Source organism: Aphis gossypii, chromosome 3 (assembly GCF_020184175.1).
Source record: "Aphis gossypii isolate Hap1 chromosome 3, ASM2018417v2, whole genome shotgun sequence".
In the NCBI taxonomy this organism is placed as follows: Eukaryota; Metazoa; Arthropoda; class Insecta; order Hemiptera; family Aphididae; genus Aphis; species Aphis gossypii.
In genome coordinates this window covers 33,066,790-33,081,022 of record NC_065532.1, presented here as the reverse complement: position 1 = coordinate 33,081,022, position 14,233 = coordinate 33,066,790, and the positions used below count along the sequence as shown (strand labels likewise).

The 14,233-nt window shown below is 25.5% G+C and overlaps 1 protein-coding gene across 2 annotated transcripts; it reads left to right on the top strand.

Moving 5' to 3' along the window:
• Positions 1–6,231: 6,231 nt before the first annotated feature.
• LOC114131422 (ATP-binding cassette sub-family B member 6) lies at positions 6,232–14,065 on the top strand. 2 transcript variants are annotated; one of them, XM_027996630.2, is made up of 15 exons: positions 6,232–6,566; positions 6,635–6,977; positions 7,433–7,730; positions 7,806–8,005; positions 8,092–8,236; positions 9,006–9,186; positions 9,269–9,429; positions 9,505–9,742; positions 11,093–11,268; positions 11,342–11,547; positions 12,204–12,590; positions 12,648–12,762; positions 12,835–12,975; positions 13,052–13,173; positions 13,267–14,065. In XM_027996630.2, exons 3-15 carry the CDS (start codon positions 7,443–7,445, stop codon positions 13,427–13,429), a joined length of 2,523 nt encoding a protein of 840 aa, XP_027852431.2. In that variant the 5' UTR covers positions 6,232–6,566; positions 6,635–6,977; positions 7,433–7,442; the 3' UTR covers positions 13,430–14,065. The 2 variants fall into 2 exon arrangements, with proteins under 2 accessions (XP_027852431.2, XP_027852430.2); XM_027996629.2 differs by lacking the exons at positions 6,232–6,566; positions 6,635–6,977 and having other exon boundaries at positions 7,422–7,730.
• The last annotated feature ends 168 nt before the right edge of the window (positions 14,066–14,233 follow it).

The following is a 14,233-nucleotide window of genomic DNA, read 5'->3' as shown; positions in this document are numbered from 1 at the left end:
ATGTAAGGAAAAATCAACAAAATGTAATTTTTTTATGATTAATTATCGAAAGTTTTGTGGCTACTATTTGTCATAGTTCAGTTTAGTTTTAGTCTTTATATTAACCTAAATTAATACCATCTATAGTATAGATTCTATACATAGTTTAGGGTTACAGCCTTACAGATAAATTTTTAAACATTGGAATGACTACAAATACTTATTTTCAAAATTGGTTTTGCGTAAAAACACCAGCTGTATTAACATATTATTATTGTTATTTTAAAATTAAAGCATATTATAATTATACAGTTCTTATGTTAACTCTTGTGGCTAATAGTGAGTCAAATTAAAAATTGCACCATGTCACATAGATTAGAATTGAGTGATTTTAAATATTAATACAATTATAATGATTATGCATTGTTGGATAGCAATACATTAGTTAAATAGCTTCTGAAAAATTAAAAATGTAGAATGAAAAATATACACCTTGCGCGGTGGATGTACTAAAATAATAGCTCTAAAAACGAATCAACCTCCATAAGGAGTCTAATTGACTTACAATGCTATATAGTTCTAACATAAATATTTATGATTTATGATTAAAATATATAGTTTTATAATAATATATTATTGGTATTAACATGTGTAGGTGTTGCTATTTAAAAATCAGAAATTATAGAAATGGTTTTGTCACCAATCATAACGATTAAAAATCTTTGTAAAAATTAAGAATTTCATTTAAGTATCTCAAATATCTTAGTAAACTCGTACGATCTTACGCAAAACCAATCACGGTTATTAATAAACATAGTGCTTATAGGACATACTTACTAAACATTATACAATAATTATGAAAATATTTAATAATTGAACAAATATATATAATTACGGTTAATTTTCCCAGCTTTAACCATAACAATTAAGTACTTAATAATAAAGGCGAATGATCCAGGGGTCTACGTATTTATATTTACAATATATTAATATACGAATCACACTAGAAAATTAACCCGTTGATTAAACATTATCTATGCATAACGCATATCAGTGTACATTTATAAATTATTTAATAAAAAAGGTATGGTTTGAAAATTATCCCTATAATTCCAAGTAATACGAGTGTGCATACAACCCTATATACGCTATATTGACTCCTGAGTTCTGATAATGATTATATCATAAATAATTATAATGCATAATATAAAATTAATATATAAATATAATTATGTCATATAATATTCTCACTTCTCGTTCAACTGATATTTAAAATTTTAAATCTTATTAATAAATGTATATCCATGGATATTATGCATAATATTTTAAATGTTTATATTGATGATAGACTTTTGTTCTTATCGTCCAATTCATTTGTTCAGGGGTTTTTTAATGAAAATAATGTGAAACACATTTTGCACAAACAATGAGCATAGTATATATTTTGTATTTACGATATTGTAAATAGCAATCTCTAGAGTACTAGAATATTTAATAAAGATATCTAATTATTGAGGGTTAGTAAATCAGGACAAGACCGCAGTCCATCTCCCAATTTAAGGTTGTTCTATCTTGATTATCTTGTTGTAATTTTCTATAAACTATGCTCGTGGGAAAGGTGTATTAATGCTAACGAAATTCTCTCCGCGTTAGGATCGTAATAAGAGGGAATAAATAATTTTTAATTATACATTGCGAATAACGAGGTAAGTACGTCAAAAAACAAAAATAATTTTTCAAGCCACATAGAATTGCAACAAATTAAAAAAATGTAGTTTCTTCGCTTTCAAACAGTAACTACTAACTATAAAAATAAATAATAATTACTTGATATATTGGCACAGATATAACAATAGCCTTGAATAAATTGATGCGCCTCACGCCATTTAACAATAAAAACATTTAATTTGAAGCACAATATTGTAGCGGAAAAAAAGAAACGCCTTATAACTGTGATTTATTTTTGAAATAATTTATTATTCGACAGCGATATCTTTAACTACCTTATATAGTTATATACTATTTTATTTACATATAATATGTAACTGTAATTACTAAAATATGAAAAATATTGGTCATAAAATCTATAATTATTATTCAAAATTATATTCAAGTACTTATTTACCTATACTCTCTAGTTTTTATTTGTTATTTATCAGTCAGCTATATCTATATTCCAAGATAATATTTCAAGTATCAATTATAATTATTATTTTTTATCTCCAATTACACCAATTGTGCAATTTGTTAACTTTTTATATCTCTCTTCATTGTTCATCAAACTAATATGAAACAATATTCTACAATTTTAACACGCACGTACGGTAAATGAGATTATACCTAACTAGCTATATGTATAAATCCTATAAAAAAGTTATAAGAAATTAACATGGTTTACAATTTTCTTGTCATATTTATTATGTTATATTAACAACTACAAAAAAATTGTTGAAAAAACCCTTCTTTTAGAAATTCTTACGGGATTACCGATATGCCAAATATGTGTCTGTATATTATGCATTGGCACTCACCGTGTGGTGAATAGATTATCTCTTGGCCTTTATCGCATTTTTAAAGGTACACTTATAATAATAATGTACAATTTATTTTTATTATAATACATAGAAATTAAAGTAAATTATATAAATATTTAGCTAAATACATTGGACTAGCAAGGGTTAAATACGTTCCACAAATATTACTTAAACAATGTATTATTTAATTTATTTAATTCACGCGTGGTCTGTATTGAAAATAAGTATAGGTATATTATATAATTTTGACAAACTTGAGTTAATAATAAATAAAAAATGATATATTATTATGCGTGATGTATCTAAATATTATAATTAGGAACAATATACTCGTAAATTTATACTTGCCTACATTTTTCATATTCTCATCATTTAATGTTTGTTCGTGGAAATAATATATTATATTGTATTAATCTATATTCTATATAGTCAATAATAATAACACAAGTTTATTTTACAGAAAAAAAAATTAAATAAGTTATCAACCCAATAATATGGAAAGAAGATAAGTAGATAAAACATTTTTTTAATTACTGTAACACTGTGGAATATATGTAAAATTGAATATTATTTATCTACCTATATATTTTTGTAAAATGTTAAACCACACGTCACTATGATTTAGTTCCACGGATTATCTCTACAATCGAAATACAATCGAAACAACTATAATACATTTATTGTAATCTGTAAAACCTAAATTATAAAATGTGTAAAAAATATTGATAATAATAGTCGAGTGAAAAAATTAATGTTTAAAACATTTCAGAATTAATTATAAAATTTACAAAATAAGAGTTACAATAATAATTTAATTTAATATATGTTACATAGAAAATTAGTTTTCCAAAAAATAATAGCAAAATTCAGGTTAAAAATAGTTTCATTATTAGTTTAAAAAATGCTATAACTAAAGCTGTTTAGCGTAAAATATTTGTTTCTATTGCCTGCTAGTATAGTAGTAACTATACCTTTAAAAAATGTCTTGGTAAAAAATTATTACAGTCTTGTTTCTTAAAAATCAACAATTAAGTTAACTTATGTCCAGTTGACTAAAAATGTGTTACTAATTTACTACCTACGAGTATATACAGGCATACAGCTATTCCTATATGCTGAGTTACTTACTATAGATACAAGGTATATTATGCTAATTTTATTATTAATTGATTCGATAAATTTTAATGACCAATTCCAGTCACTAAATTATGTTGAAGAGCTATATTTCAATAATAAGCTCAACTATATAATTTAGAAGACGATCGATTTGTAAATATATTGAGCTCCTTTAAAATATGTATTTGTAATAAACTATTTCTATTTTAACTTGTTTCTTTACAATAAAAAAAAAATGTATATATTATTACAGTTTACCGGGCGTTACACTAATATTTTTTTTAAAAATTCTAAATCTAAGGTGGTATTATTTTACATGCAACATATATTATTAGTAATACGTATGCATGAAAGTTATTCGTCAATCGTTTACTACAGTAAATATTTAACTATGAAAAAATTACAGAACGTATAATATGAATAATTATATGTATTATTGAAGTTGTTTAGCCTAACACTGGAATAGTGGATAGTATAGATTCCATTTGACTTAAGCTTAATGACGAAGTGTACAAAAATTTGGATATTCTGTAGATTATAATATTATACGCCATGTAAAATAGCTAAGATAATAGATTAGACACACTTTTGGATTATTGTTTTTAGACCCACATGAAGTATCTGAAAGTATCACAAAAGTATATACTTTATAAATTATTTTACGTCAGTCGTCGGACTGTCCTGATGATAAAAGTTCAAAAAAATACTGTGATTACTTGACTGACCATTTCATAAATTAATAAGAAAGCTTATTTTCACATCAATATTAGGCTACTGCTTAGACAAGTTTAGCTAGAATTTTTGAGAAACGTTCCATTGTTTTTTCAATCAAAGCTTTTATAAACATACTCCATTACTCTAACCATAATGAACTAGTTAGCTGTCCTGTCCATATTAAGGAAGTTCAAACATATATTTATATAAAAATTAGAAGTACCTATCAACATTTTAAGAACATCTCATAATACAAAAAATATGGAACGGCAACGACAAAATAAAGCTTACAAGACAAAAAGCTTACAAAAATAGTAAAATAATATGTCGTTACGAATTTGTTAAATAAATCATACAATTATAAAAAAAAAACTTAATCTTAATTTTTGACATAATATTCATGAATGCATATTTTATTATGGGATAGGTTTTATAAAACTATATTCATTTTTATTCGACTAATATATAAGGTAATATATTATAACATTCCATTGCCAAATGTTTTGTTTTATTATTTTTTCATTAAAAACTGTAGGCAATAATTTTTATGTTTTGGATACAATCATATTAAATTCAGTAAAGTTGTTATAATTGTAAATTTTAAAGAAAACTAAACTTACCGAAAGAAGACAGTGGGTGAAAAAGGAACTGTAAGTGTTGGTTAAAAAGTGTCTTTGGCTGAAAAGAGAAGGGTACATTTTAGCCAAAAAATGGAGGTGTATACTGTATATCGATTACGCCAAAATTACTTTTTAGCTGTAAATAAATTTATCGATTGCGCCGCATATCAACTCTGCTGAATTTTTTTATATATTGATTCCACCGGTTAATATTTGTAAATTATTTATTTTAATAAAAACAAAATGTAAAATGCTTACATTAAATTAAAATATACAAACTGATTCTTATAATATAATAACAAGAGGGCTAGACGACGGTAATAAAATAAGCAAAAACATAAATTATGAAAATAAAAAAAATAAAGATAGGTACAGCAACAATTTTTGACGATTATTTAAATTTAAAAGTTAATAGATTTACGTATATAAAACTGGCATAAAACCACTACTCTGAAAAATAAATAAACTTTACATCTCTACAATCAACCTAACAATTTTAATCATTATTTATTATTTTTACTGTATTATTTTTGCCTTTTTGGTGTTATCTAAATAAATTGTAAAATATTTTTTAAAAAAACTAATCATTAGATACCTATATATTATTAGGAATTATATTATTTTACTATTTTAATCAATTTTACTTACGACACTGTTTGAATTGTTTTTTTGTTTGAAATGTTTATAATTAAATTTAACAAAAATTATGGTTTACTAGGTGTACCTCACTATCTTATACCTATATATTATTAATTTAAAAAAAAAATACATTCGGCGGAATCAAATTAAATAATTTGGCGGAATAAATAGCCTGCGGAACCAATAAATAAAAAAGTTCGGCTGAGACGATAGCCGGTGGAATTGATATTAAAACGGCGGAATCGATAAAATCTCGAAAATGGTGATACACCTACAAGATGTCCATTGAACATTTACCCATTGCGATATCTCCTGAAATAATAGATATCATAATTCTTTATATACATATGTATAAGACTACCTAATATCGAGATAGGTAATAAAAAATCAAAAACTTTCAAAATAGTCAATTTGTAGAATTTATTTTCCTGAAAATGTTGACGTTTCAACATTTTAGTATCATGATTTTAAATATTTTTTTAGTACACTGAGAGTATTGGTTGGCTGCACGAGCCCGCTAGCTACTATTTATTTAATAAATAATAAACAATTTTTCTCGTAGGTAGGTAATTAAAATAATCATTAAAAATCATGAAATTAAGGATAATAAACGTTCAAACGTCATAATTTTCAGATAAATCTAACTACAAAATGGCTATTTTGGATTTTGTTGAAAATAATTAAATAAAAAACTTTTTTTAAAACTTTTTTATGTTTTACCAAAACATAAGATTAAAATATGAAATACTTGTAATCCTTGTCTCTGTAAGTCTTATCTATAAAAAAAAGAATTATAATACCTCTATTATTTCAAGAGATATCGCAATGAGTAAATTCTTACTGAACACTGAATATTATGCTTGTGAATTACAAGCTTAAAGTTACACTTACTGAGCGTCTGAGTTAAATAATGACATAACACTATAACAGACAACAGTTACTTTACACAAGTAGCCAGTTGTAGGTATGTAAATACAATAAAAAATTTAATATTAATGGATATGACACTTTTTTGATGATTTTTAATTACAGACACGATTTAAGATAATATTATGAATCTTATACAGCTATGTCTTTAAAATATATCTTCAACCGTGGAAATATCTACAGTTATACCTCAGTTTATTTACAAACCTAAAACCGTCACGCTGGTCCCAGCTGACCGACCGGCAACTGGTCATACTTCAAAAATATTTACCAAGCAAAAATAATGATAATATTATAATTTGATAATAAATAATGATAACGGTATTATGATAAATGATAATAAATAATGATGATTCATAAAATAAAAAAAAATGTACCTAATATTCGTTTTAGTTTTTAGTTTTTAATTATAAATAGGTAGAACATCAGCAAAATCTGAACATAAAAAGTGAGTTTCATTTAAACGAATTTTTTTTTATCCATCAAAGTACAATAGTAACAGACCTCTTCGCAATTCATCCATTTTCAATACCAATAATTTACATGTGTCAAACGCTTGGATATCGGTTTTATTTGCACAATTATTTGCAATAAACTAATCCAACCCCCTAAATAAATAAACCTAATTTTATGTTTGTAACGATCTCATGCTATTTTTAATTATAAATATTGTATTTTTCAGTGAGTGTAATTTATTTCTATAAATATTTCTAATGTTCTCTAATTCAAATTAATCATCCAAGTACTTTTTTATAAATGTTTATATAACAAATTATGTTTGACTTTCACACATGCATATAAATTTTATCATTGAGACAATATTATGTAAACATTTATTGTAAGCTGTTTTATACGTAGTTACTCATGTCTAATTGCACTTTTTTCATAATTTATGAACACAAGTCGGTTGAAAATGTTTTGTCCTAATGGTTCATTGATCGATATATGGGTCAACAAGACATCAGAATGTTTTGTGGAAACCACAGTTGCTGGTACATTGGCTGTGTACATGATACTCTTTGGCACAGCCCAATGCTCGATGTACAGAAAATACAGCACCCCTCTATCACAAGCGGCAATTCCTCAATCCAGGCTATACTATGTACAAATGATCATTACATTTCTTCTTCCCCTATTGGCAGTGGCTAAGTTTTTTATCGACATTCATATTAATCAAAAAGGTGTTGTTTATGGTTATCAAGTAAGTACATGTTAAAAAATTGAATATGGAACCCACCTGGCTTAACTATATTACTTGACAATATTAATTTTTTAGGCCGTGTATATGCTCGTTATGATTCTTGTATTTCCATTATCGGCAAAACTCATACTGATGGAGAGAAATAGTCTCTTGCCGTCAATGCCAGCACGTGGACATGGTCTGATTTTGCTCATTTTCTGGATATTAGTATTCATTTCTGAAAATGTGGCTTTTATTACCATGAAAAAAGATGATTGGTCGATTAAATTAAATAAGTCAGTTAATAATTATTTTGACTATAAGTTTTTATTTAATTATATTCATATTATAATATTTATTAATAATAATAATTTATTTTCAGTCTACATGGTCAAATCGAATTCGGTTTTTTTGTTGGAAATTATATTTTAAGCTTCTTACTATTAATCTTAGGAGTAAAAGCACCTGGAATAATGACTGCAAGAGATTATTTTAGCTTACACAACTCAACGGATTTGTTTTTAGATGTAAGTTTTTAAAATGTTGTTTAATTATATATTTAAAGATATGTGGTATTATGAATTTAAAAACATAGGTTTACCATTAAAATTTTTAAAATATTGTATTGTTTAATCTATTTATGAAGTATAATTGATTTTTATAAACAAATCTTAAACATGAATAATTAAACTATCGTCTACTTAAATAGTAGTAAAATTTAAACCTGTTTTTTTTTTTTTACCCACCAATAGATAATAATAACAAAATGAAAAATTCTAGATACTATGTTCTAAAATATAGTCAACTATTTCCTACTTATTATAAAAAAAATAATAATAATGCCAAAAAATAATCCAATTGATACTGGTGATTTTTGGATCCCGATTTGTAGATTTTTAGTTATTGATTCTATCGCTGGATAGTCTTCCACTTAATATTCTTTTCATAATAATAATAAAAGATTATTATAAATATAATAATTATGTACATAGTTAGTTTTTCAACATTGGTTATTACGTGTTATCTATGTGAAGTGTCTATGGCATTTAAAAATAAAAAAAATAAATTATTAGTTTTAATGGTATCAACTTTACTTTTATTTGTAGTGCAATACTTATTTATACTGTTTAACATACTTAGTTATATTTTTATTTCTGCTAATTTTTTTTTTATATACTGTATTTTTTAAATGTGATTTACAAATGTATCATTCAAGACCTTTTTTAGTCACTGTATTTTTATTGTCAATACTTTATCTTTATACAGAAATTATATTGAATGGTAATAATTTTTTAGTCTGATCGAGTGGAAGAAACCTCAACATGGAACAATATGATTCGGAAAGTCAAAATGATAGCACCTTTCATATGGCCAAAGAAAAGTATAGCTTTACAGCTAAGAGTAGTAGCTTGTATTTTGTTGGTTATTGCTGGAAGAGTAGCCAATGTATATGTTCCACTTTACAGTGCAAAAATTGGTATTTAATTTTAGTTTTAATCTTTTAATGTTTCTTTAATAACTATAAACAGCATATATTAAGTATTTGATTTTATTCTTAGTCGACAGTTTGACTGCTGTTCCTCTTGTTTTTCGATGGGATTTAATTTTTACCTACATTGGTATCAAGTTTTTACAGGGAGGTCTTGGAATGGGTTTCTTGAATAATTTCAGGAGTTACCTATGGATTAGAGTACAACAATATACTAAACGAGAAGTCGAAGTAAGTTTTCATTTATGTATAAGATAAATATATATTTATTAAAATAATTAATATATTATTTTAAAACTTACTTAGGTATCACTATTCCGTCATTTGCATAACTTAAGTTTGAAATGGCATTTAAGCCGTAAAACTGGGGAAGTTCTAAGAATTATGGACCGTGGAACAGACTCTACCAATAGTTTGTTGTCATTTTTACTGTTCAGTATTGGACCTACTATAATTGACATCATTGTAGCTGTTATATTTTTCCTATCATATTTCAATTGGATGATGGGGACTGTGGTTTTCATTACAATGGTTTTGTATATAGGTAAAAATATTTTCATGAGGAATAATATGAGTAATATTTAAATGATATTGAGAAACATCTCTGTCATAAAATAATTCAATTATCTATGCATGTACATAAATTAAATATTAAGTATGAGTGTAAAGACTATAAAGTGTATAAATATAGACAGTATAGTATCAACTAATTACTAATAGATACTTTTTATAGGTAGGTAATTAAGACAAGATAAAAATAATTAAATGAAAACCAAATATACAAGAATTTATCATTAAAAATCTACTATAAACATTTTGAGTAATATGGGTTAATGATTCTGGGTAAAGACAATCTGACTTTTTGGTAATCAAGGTTACCATACATTTATTTAAAAAAATACATTTGAGAAATTTCCACTTTTTACCCCCTTAAATACAAACTAGAATTAATTTGCTACCAAAAAATCACAAAGTTGATCAAAATGTATTTCAACGATAAAAGTATTTTCAATTACAAAATTTAAAAAACAATAATAGTAATATCAATTATCATTGTTAAATTAATACACTTGTCATAATCAAAAATCCTAAGACTAATCAATAAATAATGTAGTCTGCTTAAAATGTTAGTTTTAAAACTTAAAATTGTTATGTCATAAAGTGTGCAATCACATAAAAGATTTGTTTTCTCAATTAATATGTAATTAACTGTGTTTGGATACTCAATATTAATACAATTTTAAAATAACAATATTACTAAAATACATAAAAGAAATTTTTCTGGTAAATGTCTGATTGGTTTTAGTTTTAGTTTAGAGATTTTTTAATAGATGTGTTATTCAGGTAAGATAATCCCATATTGTTGTGAAGCTCTTTAGTTCACTTAAATAAAAAGAGATTTTAGTACTTTATTCAAAAATTTTATTTTGATTTTTTTGTATTATTTGTAGTATGTAGTTTTTTAATTTTTCTTTGGGATATAGCTGCACATATTGGTTAGGAATAGTGTTATTACTATCATATATTATATTTTTTAAGAACATTTTGTTAATAAATTCGAGCTGTGATTTAATAATTGGTATAAGATTCAATTTTTTTTATTCTTGGTCAAGTTTTTTGTTAATGTAAATTCTCCAAGTTAATTTATATAAAAGATTACTCATAGAATCTTAAATTTCACCGCTTATTACATTACTCAAATGTGTTAAATTTAATATAGTATAAGATCTATAATCATTAATAATTGTTCATAATACTAAATGGTAAATTAATTCTAATATTTACATAGAACTTACAGTATTGATCCTAACTAAAATAAATATCAATATTTATTATGTGCTTTGTAAAGGATAAATTATTATATTTTTAATTTTTTGGGGATTGAAATTTTTAGCCTTGACAATCATCATAACAGAATGGAGAACAAAATTTCAACGTCGAATGAATATAGCAGATAACAATATGGAAGCCCGTAGCGTTGATTCTATGTTGAATTTTGAAACAGTTAAATACTATGGTGCTGAAGAATATGAAGTTCATGCCTATAAAGATGCAATAATAGAATACCAAGTATAATTAATTGATTTTTTTTTCCAAAATACTTAACTTTAGTTAATTCTGTGTATTCATTTAAATTTTATAGAATGAAGAGTTTAAAACACAAGTATCATTGGCTATTCTCAACACTGTTCAAAATGTGATTGTGTGCATAGGATTGTTAGCTGGGTCATTGCTCAGTGTTCATTTTGTTGTTGATCTTAAAGAATTAACAGTAGGCGATTATGTTCTATTCACTGTATACATTATTCAATTGTATGGACCACTAAATTATTTTGGGACATTTTACAGGTATTGTACAAATGTAGTATTACAACAGTATTTCCCAACCGGTAGTTTGTGCTCGCATACATTTTTTCTTCCATTTCAATCTTATTATTTTTATTTGTTTATTCTTTATATTTTTGTGTGTTCTTGTTAATGAGTAAAAGCTACCTCTAAAATATTATTGAAATAATCCGTGATGGTAAAAATGTTGGAAAACACTATTTTAAAATGATGTCTTACTTATGTGTTTTTGTCTCCGTCCTACTAATATACTATAGCAAATGAGCTAAGCAAAATTGATTTTGTGTTAACTTTAATGTTATAATCATTTAACTTATTATGAAACTTGAAGGTAAGGATGTTATCCATATTAATTGATTGGTTTTTTTTTTTACTATGTTTGAATTTTTAAATTGTCCTTGTAACTTCCTTCTTGCATTTTAAAATCCTGTAGCAAAAAAAAAAAATCAACACAACATACAAACAGATATTTTTTCTTACCTTCAAATTTTATAATAGGTTAATTTAATATAATAATGAAATATTAATTTTAATACAAAATTAAATTTGTTTTTTTTCATTCGGTTTGATGTAGGCAAAACAGAATGATATCTTATTATAGTCAATTAAAATATTGAATTAATTTACATAATATATGAATATTAAATCGTTTTAAACAGAGCAATTCAAAAGAACTTTATTGACATGGAAAATATGTTTGATTTGATGAATATCGTACCAGATGTTAAAGATGTTCCTGATGCTAAAGACTTGGTATTGATTAATGGACAAGTGGAATTCCGTAATGTAACATTTTCTTATCAACCTGACAGAATAGTCTTACAAAATATTTCATTTGTGGTTCCACCGGGCAAGACATTGGCATTGGTTGGTCCATCGGGTAGTGGAAAATCCACTATCGTGAGGTTGTTGTTTAGATTTTTCGATGTAGATTCAGGATCTATCATTATCGATGACCAGAATATACAACAGGTTACTCAGACTTCACTCAGAAAAGCTATTGGTGTTGTGCCTCAAGACACAGTTTTGTTCAACAACAGCATTAAGTATGGAATAAAAATATTCTAAATAAATACAAAAATTTAACTAACATTTTATACTAGGTTTAACATAAATTATGGAAAAGTTGATTCTAATGACTCAGAAATAATGCATTCTGCAATGGCAGCCGAAATACATGAAAGAATTATGAAATTCCCAGATCAATACAATACACAAGTATGTGCTATTTATTTAACTTAGAATCAAGTGTTTGTTTTAATATAAACTTATCTACTGATCATTTTTTAGGTTGGTGAAAGAGGTTTAAAACTTAGTGGAGGAGAAAAACAAAGAGTTGCTATCGCCAGAACATTACTTAAAGCGCCTGCCATTGTATTGCTGGACGAAGCCACAAGTGCATTGGATACTAAAACAGAAAGACAGATTCAAGTAAATATTAACATCCCATAAAAGATAATATTATGTTTTTCAGAACTTTGATAGTAATTATATAAAAAAATTTAAGGCGGCATTAGATCAAGTATGTGCTAATCGCACCACAATAATTGTTGCACACAGGCTATCAACAGTTATACATGCTGACGAAATACTAGTACTAAAAGATGGAGAAATATATGAGAGAGGAAGGTAAATTAATGTGTTTCATTTTCTTTAAATCTAACCTTTTTTAATTAAACTATTCATATCTATTGAAAATTCAATTGTAATGTTGTCCTTTAGGCATGATGATCTCATAATAAGAAATGGTTTGTATGCTGAGATGTGGTCTGAACAACGCAAGTCCACTAGTGATATACCCACTAATGAAGATTCTGTGGCTCCTGCAACAAGTACCAGTGAGACTTCTAGTTCAAAAAGTCACCATCACCCACATCATGTTTAGAGATTGTGTTTGAGATAATTTTATCGGTTTAGGGAAATTATGTAAAGGTTATAGTCTGAGATGTTTTTGGGGTATTCTCTATAATTGGGCTAGTAGCTGGTTTTTACTTATTAGAAAAATATTTTTTAAAGTTACTACTTCTAAATGTTTACTTTTACTATCCCAATTAATATGATAAATATATGTACTCAACTTTCAATCTACATTCAATTGTATTCTAAAAGTTGGAATACATTTTTTTTTTTTTCGTATTAGAATATATATTTTGTATATTGTTCGACTTATTTTACTTATTATCTCAAAAAACTAAAATTCATATTCTACTAGTCAGAATTCCATTAGACTTTCTGCCATGATAGGTATAGATTTTAAGATCAGTATCTGTTATCATTAAATGTATATTTTATTAGCACGAAATAATGTGAATACTGTATAGAATTTATAATATTGACAATTGTACACAGGCACCTAAATACTGATTGTTTAACTTTGTAAATATGGAAAGACATATGCTCTCATAAAAACTAATAGCTAATATTAGCTATATAGTAAATTATATTATTTGATCAAAAACACTTTCCCTTTCAATCTGAAGCATAGTAACATAAGTAATATATTTGACAATTATAATATACATTATTGACTGTTATTTTATTGGATGTACTTACTGCATTGTATTTGTTGTATTTAAATTGGTTGAAAGATCAAATATGAATAAATTACAATTTATTTGTATATAATAAAACTGAATTTATATAATTTTTTGTACATTGATTATACTTAAATGCAGAAATTATCATCGTG

Bases quoted from the DNA above. Each gene is read 5' to 3' on its own strand.
- LOC114131422 (XM_027996629.2), top strand. From the start codon at position 7,422: ATGAACACAAGTCGGTTGAAAATGTTTTGTCCTAATGGTTCATTGATC. The intron at 11,269-11,341 runs GTATAATTAATT...TAAATTTTATAG, and splicing joins ATGCAATAATAGAATACCAA to AATGAAGAGTTTAAAACACA. The intron at 12,591-12,647 runs GTATGGAATAAA...ATTTTATACTAG, and splicing joins TTGTTCAACAACAGCATTAA to GTTTAACATAAATTATGGAA.